Raw genomic sequence first — 10586 nt, 5'->3', positions numbered from 1 at the left:
GACAATGTGCGTAGGGCGAGACCACCTATCAACCTCAACGTAGACCGCTCTCTGGCCTCAAAGTTCGTGATATTTTCACAAATTACTTTATGTCACCTGAGGGGGAAACGTCTTGGCAAGAGCATGCTGTATCTATGTTATAATTTTGTGGTTTATGTATGTCTAAATATATATATTTCTACCCCTTCTGATTCTATGACTGTTTAATTGCATTGGTAAGCGTATGTTAGTTTGCTGACACTGTTTTTTAGAATTGAGACAGAGACGTAAAATGTAGCAGACAAATGTTTACTTGACCCTTTTTTTTGTTCCTTTTTTAAAGCAAAACATATTATTGCCATATGTGAACTGTGGCAATGTGGCAAATTGGCCTTTTTGCAGATGTAAACATTTTTACACAAACATTTTTTCATACATAGAAAAACAAAAAAACAACATAATGCCATACCAAAATGGCTAAATTATAAATTTTGGTAATTTGGGGAAGGAGAAGGCGGAAGACCAGCCTGTGGTTGCTGCTGGCTACTTTGCCCAACATCGCCCTGTGTGGGGGCATACTGTTGCCCATGATGTGGGTATTGTACTGCCTCCTGGGATTGGGCTTGGTACTGGCCAGAGTGAGACTGACCAGGGGCATCTTGTTGGGTCGGGTAGGCCCGTGTCTCATACCCACCAATATAGCCATGTCGTCCCCAACCAGGTTGGGACCAGCCTCCAACACTGGGTGGGAACAAGTGGCCATATTGGTGGGGTTGGCTATAGCTAGACATAATATGTGGCTGCTGTTGGTAAGGTTGGGGGAGGAAGGGGGTGAGGTGTAGGCCCACGTATTTGAGGATCCTCAGATCCTGCTTGAGCAAGCATGTGTGTGGGGTGTCTAAGGCGCATTAGATTTCTGGGTGAAAGCTGTCACCTCTCCAGATATTCAAATAATTCATATGGGGTATTGGGGTGTGTGCAAGCATCAAGCAGGATCTGAAAACATCCTCGAATACTGAGCCTCACCTCAAGGGAAAGGGCACGAAGATAAAGGGCCAGGCTGCGCGAGTATGCCTCCTTGCCATCATCATTATTGGCTCTAGCCAAATAGTTGAGGACCCCAGTATCCACATTTGTACGGGTATCTTGGGCAGGGATATGCCGCCTTCTTCTTCCTCGCCGGGATGGTCCAGCAGGCTGTCGGGAGCTCCGGATCTGGCCAGTTGGGCTGCTGCTCATGTTGCCCTGCTCCTCCAGTATGGCTGATGGTGCAGCAGCAGACGGTCCTGATGGTGGGGTTTGTGGTGCAGCCACTGGGTTTTTCTGACTGGATTCTTCACCCATGCTTCTTGTAGGGGGAGAAGATGGGCCAGCCACCTCATCCCCTGCAGACCCTGGATCAATGATGGGCTCTGTATCTGAGCCAGTTCCTCTCTCCGTAAGGTTGGAGTGAGTTCTGTTATGAAATAGAACGAGCCAAAAATAAATCAATATTTTTGGCCCTGTAAATTATCTGCGTAATGTGGTGTGAGGTATCTACTTACGGTCTCAGATCCAGAATAGGGGCGAGGAAGGAGAGCCGGTCATAATAAATATATTTGCGCTTTATGTGGCCCGCATCACCACTCCTGGACCGCTGCTGACTTTCCCGCCAGTACTAATCGCGGATGCTGCGCCAGCGTCTCATCACATCTTCCACTGCAATGTGACAGCAAAAATTCTCAATTTATCATATTTGCTAGGTCACATTTGCTACCAGTAGCCTAGGCAAGTGGCCTTCTAGGGTGTGTTTTCTACCCAGGGTGGCATATATAAATGGGGCATCCAGGCCAGATACACAGGGTCACAATAGTTCAGGTATCAAGTAACTACACTTAATAACTTGGTTGGCTAGGAGGATGAGGAGCTTGTGGTTTGGGCCAAATTATGGCAGTGTGAAACCACGTGTCACATCCAAATCTACCCGCCTCATGAGGCAAAAAGTACATGCACAGGAAGGGGGGGCTGATGCTATATGCATTTTTTGATGTGAGGTAATTTTAATGAGTTTTTGGGTTGTACTTACTCAGTTTCTGCTGCTCCTCATGTGGCTGATCACCAAAATCATGGAACATCTGGCGACATATGCGCCTCCTTTCTTGCCCGGTTGGCATAATGGGCATCACGTTGGTCCCAGAGTTCTGGCCGCTCCTGCACTAATACAATAAGCATCTCCACATTTAGGAAATATGGCGCCATGACGCTGCTGTACTCCGTGGAGATGTACTTCCTGGATGTCTGGACCGCTTTTTGAGCTCATTTGCATGTCTAGGCTTCTTGATGATGGATTGGCCCATTTCCTGTCACCAGCCAAAATACCTGCGTATTTCTCGCAAGTCACATGTGTGGTCCGTGTGTAATCCGTATTTTTTGCGCACCCATAGACTTGCATTGGTGTACTACGGGTGTAGTACGCTGACAAACGCAGCATGCTGCGATTGGCACGGACCGTAGAATACGGACGAGAAATATACGGCTGTTGGGAGCAAACCCATAGAGAATCATTGGTCCGTGTCTAATGCGTGCTTTTAATGCCTCTCACTCGGCCGTATTCCTCTCTAGTGTGACCCCGGCCTTACACTCTCACATGGGAGACCATCCCGACTGCTACATTAAAATAGGAAACAGATGTGAGGCTGATTACGGAAGTTTTGAATCCCCAATTGATATCTCTATTTCACGAGCATTGTATCAAGCTAGCAAACTTATTGCAGAACATTGGCTAGACGCTCAACCACCGACAGATAATAAATAAGCAAAACAATATTTGGTTGGAAATTTGATAACATCTGGGGATCCTGATTGAATGCCCAGGCCTACCATCCGGAGAAATCCAGAGAGATAACAGATGGCAATTTCAGGCTTCAGGAACACTTGTAGTATCATCAGTCTAGGTTAAATGATACAAGTAGGGCCAGTACACATGCAAACTAATTATGATAACTGAATGGCAGATATTCTAATGTAATACACATCATAAAAAAATAATAATATGAATACAGATTTCTCTGGAGAGTTAATTTGGTGAAAATTTGGCAATTTTCCAACTTTGAATTTTTATGCCCTTAAATCACAGAGATACGGCACACAAAAAACTTAATAAGTAACATTTCCCACATGTTTACTTTACATCAGCATAATTTTGGAACCAAAAATTTTTTTTGCTAGGAAGTTATAAGGGTTAAAAGTTGACCAGCGATTTCTCATGACATCATTTTTTTAGGGACCACATCACATTTGAAGCCACTTTGAGCGGTCAGTATGACTGAAAACACCCAAAAGTGACATCATTCTAAAAACTGCACCCCTGACAGTACTCAAAACCACATTCAAGAAGTTTGTTAACTCTTCAGGTGCTTCACAGGAATTTTTTGAATGTTTAAAAAAAAAATGAACATTTAACTTTTTTAGAGAAAAAAAATATTTACGATCCAATTTTTATTTTACCAAGGGTAACAGGAGAAATTGGACTGCAAAAGGTACAGTATTGTGCATTTTGTCCTCAGTACGCTATACCCCATATGTGAGGGTAAACCACTGCATGGCAGAGCTCAGAAGGGAAGGAGCGCCGTTTGACTTTTTCAACACAAAATTGTCTAGAATTGAGATCAGACGCCATGTCACATTTGGAGAGCCCCTGATGTACCTAAACAGTGGAAACTCCCCACAAGTGACCCCATTTTGGAAACTAAACTCCCCAAGGAACTTATCTAGATGTGTGGTGAGCACTTTGAACCCCCAAGTGCTTCACAGAAGTTTATAAAAAAAATTAAAAAATATTTTTCACAAAAATGATATTTTTGCCCCCAATTTTTTATTTTCCCAAGGGTAACAGGAGAAATTGGACCCAAAAGGTGTGCAATTTGTCCTGAGTAGGCTGATACCCCATATGTGGGGTAAAAGCACTGTTTGAGTGCATGGAAGAGCTCGGAAAGAGCACCGTTTGACTTTTTCAGCACAGAATTGGCTGGAATGGAGATCAGATGCCATGTTGTGTTTAGAGAGCCCCTGATGTGCCCAAACAGTGGAAACCCCCCCAATTCTAACTCGAACCCTAACCCCAACACACCCCTAACCCTAATGGAAAAATAGAAATAAATACTTTTTTAATGTTATTATTTTTCCCCTAAGTAAGTGGGTGATAAAGGGGGATTTGATTTACTATTTATAGCTGGTTTTCATGTTTGGCAGCTGTCACATGCTAAAAGACACTTTTTATTGTAAAATAGTTTTTGCATCACCATATTTTGAGAGCTATAATTTTTCCATATTTCGACCCACAGAGTAATGTGAGGTCTTATATATTTCCATCACAGTCCCTCAAAAAATATGTATATATATGTATTTCATGTAGATCTCACTTGCATGTATACTCCTATATACTCATATCTGATATATACTATAATCAATTGATTAGAATGACCTAATAACCCCATAAACCAGACAAGTGCAAACCAGACAGCTCCTTGGTACATTCCAGACTCTAAAAAACAGGAACCAACACCAGATGGCCCAAGCTGATGTCTCGATTTTTGCTGATTAGCAGGAAAAGGCGACAGCTACTCATAAATTGCTAAATCAGCCATTTTGTTATGCCTTGACCAGAATCCTCCATATACTCAAACAGCCAATAACATTGAAGCTTGACAATATGGGAATCAACTAACCACCCCCTTCTATATGCAATTATAAAACCATGTATGTACAATAAACCATGAGTATTGATGGAATGTTATTCTGTCACTTTGGTTTACAGTCTCATTCTTGATTCTTGAGCGCTCAAAAATTCTCTAGTCTAAGGCTAGTTTCACACTAGCGTTTATTTGACGCAGCGCACGGCGCCGCTAAGCCCCGCCCCCTGCCCGCCCCATCCGGTCATCGCCGACTACTATCGCACATGGACGCTTGAGATCTGTGCACCCTATCTTTAGCATATGGTGCGCAGATCGTGCGCTGGCCATGCGCTAGGATTTTGTCGTGCGCTGCGCACTTTTGAAGGTGCGCCGTGCGCACCGAAATGCAACATGCTGCATTCAGCGCGCACGGGCGCACCTTCAAAAGTGCGCAGCGCACGCCAAAATCCTACTAGCTAAAGATAGGGTGCGCAGATCGCAAGCGTCCATGTGCGCTAGTAGGCGGCGATGACCGGATGGGGCGGGCAGGGAGCCGGCAGGGGGCGGGGCTTAGCGGCGCCGTGCGCTGCGTGGAATAAACGCTAGTGTGAAATTAGCCTAATTGGGAATGGCCGCAGCACACACAGGGATAGATTTATCCTAACCAAATTTCCATAACAGGATGAGTTGACTTTTTTATTGGTACCATTTTTGGGCACGTGACATTTTTTTATTGCTCTTTATTCCGATTTTTGGGACACAGAGTGAACAAAAACCAGCATTTCATGAATTTCTTTTGGGGGGGCGGTGCGTTTATACCGTTCTGTGTGGTAGTTTTATTCTTCGGGTCAGTACGATTACAGCGATACCTCCTTTATTTTTTATGTTTTGGCGCTTTTGTACAATAAAAACCATTTTATTTAAAAAAAAATTTGCATCGCTTTATTCTGCGAGCTACAACTTTTTTATTTTTTCGCTGATGACCCTGTATGGCAGCTCGTTTTTTGCGGGACAAGATGACGCTTTCAGTGGTACCATGCTTAATTATATCCATCTTTTTGATCGCGTGTTATTGCACTTTTTGATCGGCCGTATGATGATTAAGTATCTTTTTTGCCTTGTTTTTTTTTTTTTGGAAGGGGTTCACTAAAGGGGTTAACTAGTGGGACAGTTTTATATAGGGCGGGTCGTTACGGACAAGGCGATACTAAATATGTGTACTTTTATTGTTTTTTTTATTTACCAAAAAAAGAATTAGGGAATATTTTTTCTTTTCTTTTCTTTAGGAATTTTTAAAAAATTATTTTTAATTTTTTTTTTTTTACATTATTATATTTTCCCAGTGTGGGACATCACTGTATAGTGTCAGATCGCTGATCTGACACTTTGCAGTGCACTTTGTCAGATCAGCGATCTGACAGGCACTGCAGGAGGCTTTCTCAGCGCCTGCTCTCAGCAGGCACTTAGAAAGCCACCTCCCTGCAGGACCCCGAAGGCCCCCGCGGCCATTTTGGATCTGGGGGCCTGCAGGAACGAGCACATCTCGTTGTTCCAAAGGGCTCAGGGAAGCACGCAGGGATTCTTCCCTATGCCCCCGGTACACTGCGATCATGTTTGATCGCAGTGTGCCAGGGGTTAATGTGCCGGGGTGGTCCATGACCACTCCTGGCACATAGTGCCGGGTGTCAGATGTGATAATCAGCTGACACCCAGTCACGATCAGCTGCACTCCCCCCCGTGAGCGCAGGTGATCGCGATAATGTTCTATCCCATCCACGGTCATATGGGCCCGGCTCACGTTGACGGGATAGTACGTCAAATGTCAGAAAGGAGTTAAGAAAATACCATTTCCATTTAAAATATTTTCCACATTAAGAACATGAAAAAGGCTTCTCTCCTGTGTGGGTTCTCTGGTGGCGATCAAGATGCGCTTTCCGGGTAAAACATTTCCTACATTCTGAACATGAAAAAGGCTTCTCCCCTGTGTGAGTTCTGTGGTGCATAACAAGATTACTTTTCCAGTTAAAACATTTTCCACATTCTGAACAGGAAAAAGGCTTCTCCCCTGTGTGAGTTCTATGGTGGTGCTCAAAATGCGCTTTCCGGGTAAAACATTTCCCACATTCTGAACATGAAAAAGGCTTCTCCCCTGTATGGGTTCTATGGTGTCTATCAAGATCCTGCTTCCAGTTAAAACATTTTCCACATTCTGAACATGAAAAAGGGGTCTCCCCTGTGCCCCTGTGTGGGTTCTCTGGTGTATAACAAGATTCCTTTTGTGTCTAAAACATTTCCCACATTCTGAACATGAAAAAGGCTTCTCCCCTGTGTGGGTTCTCTGGTGTCTATCAAGACGCTGTTTCCAGTTAAAACATTTCCCACATTTTGAACAGGAAAAAGGCTTCTCCCCTGTGTGGGTTCTCTGGTGGTGATCAAGATGCGCTTTCAAGGTAAAACATTTCCCACATTTGGAGCAAGAAAAAGGCTTCTCCCCTGTGTGGGTTCTGTGGTGTATAACAAGATTCCTTTTCCAGTTAAAACATTTCCCACATTCTGAACAGGAAAAAGGCTTCTCCCCTGTGTGGGTTCTCTGGTGATTAACCAAATCTGATTTCTGGTTAAAACATTTCCCACATTCTGAACAGGAAAAAGGCTTCTCCCCTGTGTGGGTTCTCTGGTGTATAACAAAATCTGATTTCTGGTTAAAACATTTCCCACACTTAGAACAAGAAAATCTGCTCTCTGCTGTGTGAATTGTTTGATGTTTAAGAAAAGACTTTTCAAGGGGAAAGCTATTTCCATATTCCGAACGTGAAAACCGCTTCTTTGATTTAGGAGCAGTTTGTTTTTTAATGCTTATTTTGTGATTTTGATTTTCCTTAGTAGTCAGTAATGAATCAGAAGATGGGACCTGTTTCAAAGGATCAGATGACAGATCTTTGCTGTGAATGGATGATGATATATCTGGAGTAATAGCAATCACTTCAATTGTATCCTGTGTGATGTCAAGATCATCTGATTTAAAAATTGAAGATGTCAGCGTTCCCTCTGATCTTCTGGTACAGTCATCTGCTAAGAATAAAACCAATTATTATTTTTCAATTAAATATCCTCAAACTTAATATTTTTGAACATTTCTACTTAACTTGCCAATTTTTAATGACAGTTTATGTAAAAAATTTGAATTATTCACCAGAATGACAGTATCACAGTCTAATAGAAAGCCTCATAATATGAACCAGTAGTGTGTGGTGTTCAACTGTTTGTTCATTCTGCCTCCCAAATATCGAATAAAGAGTCACCAATGTTATTTAGACAAAAATATCAATAAAAAGTTCTACTCATCTCACAAAAAACAAGTCCCCACTCAGATCCATCATCAGTCAATGGAAAAATAGGAGGTTCCCACACTATTAGTGGCTCAAAGGTTCTTGAAAAGGAACATGGCTTCCATAAACCAATTCAGCAATATCCGCTCTCCCAAAGTCAAATTTCCCCCTCGCTGCTGAGTCTTGCAGTGCGCCCAAACCACATTTAGCATCCATGTATTTGGCAATAGTATAGAAAGAAGAACACTCTTAATTTACGATGTGTGTCTCCTGGAGCACAATCTGGGCACTGTGTTGGGTGATAAATGGTATATTTTGAATTTTTACTCTCCAACATCCACTGTGCGCTAATTACTGGAAATTGGCTGTGGAGTCAAAATTGTGACTACTTGTATAGATTAATTCACTGAGGGTTATACTGTCCAAAAAGGAGTCACTTTATGGGGATTTCTAATGCTCGGTTCTTCTGACATTTTGACATATTAGGGCTTCTACAAATTCTGTGTCCCATCTTCTCTGGGAGCTGCTCCTATGATATCTGCTTATTCAGTCTGCAGGTGGCGCTGGTAGTGGAGGAGACATCAGAACCTGAAGCTCTGGGTGGTGCAGGCTCTGTCCAGCCACTAAGATTAAGGCGCCTACGACTTGTGGTACCATCCATTCTGGCAGTTAGGGTGTGTACGCTGTCCAGCTGGAGTAATCTGCTCCCTACTTCACCCTCCTAAAGTTCGGAGCATATTGTTGGAAGCTGCGAGATACAGGCTTGTTCTCCTCTGGTTCAGTCCTGGGTACTCAGCACCCGCCTTGTGTATTGGTTTCCTGTTGTGATCCTGGCCTGTTTACTGACGACTCTTGCATCTTCTCATTTTGTATTTTCTCTGCCCTCCCGGTTGTGGCCAGACTACCCGACTATTCCTCTTATCTCATACTACAGGAAAGCAAGTATCAACGTGGCCCAAGCCTAGGGGTCTGTGTGTAAGTCCAGATGGAGAGGGGTTAAAGAAGTTCATGGATGATGGGCAAGACAATAACACTTCTTCTGAAATAATCAAGCTGAACAGTCTGTTTAACCCCTTAAGGACCAAGCCATTTTGTAGGTTAATGACCAGGCCTTAATTTTGAAATCAGACCACTGTCCCTTCATGTGCTTAGAACTCTGGAACGCTTCAACGGATCCCGCTGATTTTGAGAATGTTTTTTTCGTGACATATTATACTTCGTGGTAGTGGTAACATTTCTTCAATATGACTTGTGTTTATTTATGAAAAAAACGGAAATATGGTGAAAATTTTTCAATTTTCAAGTTTGTTATTTTTATACCCTTAAATCAAAGAGTGATGTCACACAAAATAGTTAATAAATAACATTTCCCACATGCTTACTTTACATCAGCACAATTTTGGAAGCAAAATTTTTTTTGTTAGGAAGTTATAAGGGTTAAAATTTAACCAGCGATTTCTTATTCTTCCAACAAAATTTACAAAACCATTTCTTTAGGGACCATCTCACATTTGAAGTCACTTTGAGGGGCCTATAAGGCAAAAAAACCCAAAAGTGACACCATTCTAAAAACTGCACCCCTCAAGGTGCTCAAAACCACATTCAAGAAGTTTATTAACCCTTTAGGTGCTTCACAAGAATTGAAGCAATGTGGAAGGAAAAAAATAAATATTTCACTTTTTTTCACCAAAATTTTTCTTTGGACAATGTTTTTATTTTGTCAAGGGTTTCAGGAGAAAATGAACTACAAAATTTGTTGTGCAATTTCTCCTGAGTACACCAATACCCCAATCTTTACACAAATACTGTTACGGGGGCACCACAGAGTATTCTAATGGGAGCCAACCTAAGCCTGTACTGGTTAAGTCATGAAAAACAAAGAAGAAAGGAACAGGCCATACAAGGGGATCACCAGAGACAGGAAAAATAGTGTACAAAATATTGAGGTTTATTGGACACAAAAAAAATGCAAAAAACATTAAAACTGTCGATAATTACGGGGCTCATAACAGGGCCAACCAGCTAAAACAAACTCCACAACAATAGAATATGAATACAGACCTAATGGCCATATAAGCAGCATACCATCTAGAAAATACCTCTACACAAGACTTATTCATATATACGATGTATAATCAAAATGGAAACATCATAGATTATAGTTGATGAGTGCCCACCTGGGCCACAATGCTGGCAGTCACCTGTAACCACACTACACAGAATACAAAAAGGTATAAGCACGATAGCATGGGCAGCCTACCGATAAATAGTGCTTGAACGTTGCAAAGCATATGGGCCCATGTGGCTAGGCACCAATGATGCGATATAGCGGTGCACAAAAGGTTAATGGTAAAAGCTGAAAGACACCATCTGTGTATAATAGCACAGAGTGGTGTTCATCTGGTAAAGGGACCCATGTGGAGAAGGATTAGGCAGAGCAGAGACCCGACGCGTGTCGCCACCCTCAGTGGCTTCAACAGGGGTACCTGTTCCAAGTCACCTGTGAGCTCTGTTATATACCTCTGTGAAGCCCTTGGGGGTTCAAAGTGCTCCCCACACATTTAGATAAGTTCCTTAAGGGGTCTAGTTTCCAAAATGATGTCACTTGTGGGGGGTTTCCACTGTT

At 42.5% G+C, this 10586-nt stretch overlaps 1 protein-coding gene and 1 long non-coding RNA gene across 3 annotated transcripts in view; both read right to left on the bottom strand.

Annotated features, from left to right (window-relative positions):
• Positions 1-273: 273 nt before the first annotated feature.
• Positions 274-4136, bottom strand: LOC141072507 (uncharacterized). Of its 2 annotated transcripts, XR_012226692.1 has the most exons (3): positions 2045-4136; positions 1524-1677; positions 274-1435 (listed from the first exon to the last, which is right to left on the bottom strand). It is a non-coding gene; the product is annotated as an uncharacterized lncRNA (long non-coding RNA). The 2 variants fall into 2 exon arrangements; XR_012226691.1 differs by having other exon boundaries at positions 1524-4136.
• A 2254-nt stretch (positions 4137-6390) lies between these two features.
• LOC141072506 (uncharacterized) overlaps positions 6391-10586 on the bottom strand; it is a 43089-nt gene continuing 38893 nt past the window's right edge. The window contains 3 exon segments of the mRNA XM_073559782.1: positions 6391-6874; positions 6877-7305; positions 8219-8230. Coding sequence (XP_073415883.1) covers positions 6503-6874; positions 6877-7305; positions 8219-8230 — 813 coding nt within the window. The 3' untranslated portion in view covers positions 6391-6502.

The sequence above is a fragment of the Dendrobates tinctorius genome, unplaced genomic scaffold, assembly GCF_039654945.1.
Source record: "Dendrobates tinctorius isolate UK_male_01 unplaced genomic scaffold, ASM3965494v1 ptg000274l, whole genome shotgun sequence".
NCBI lineage: Eukaryota > Metazoa > Chordata > Amphibia > Anura > Dendrobatidae > Dendrobates > Dendrobates tinctorius.
This window is presented reverse-complemented; position numbering and strand designations above follow the sequence as displayed.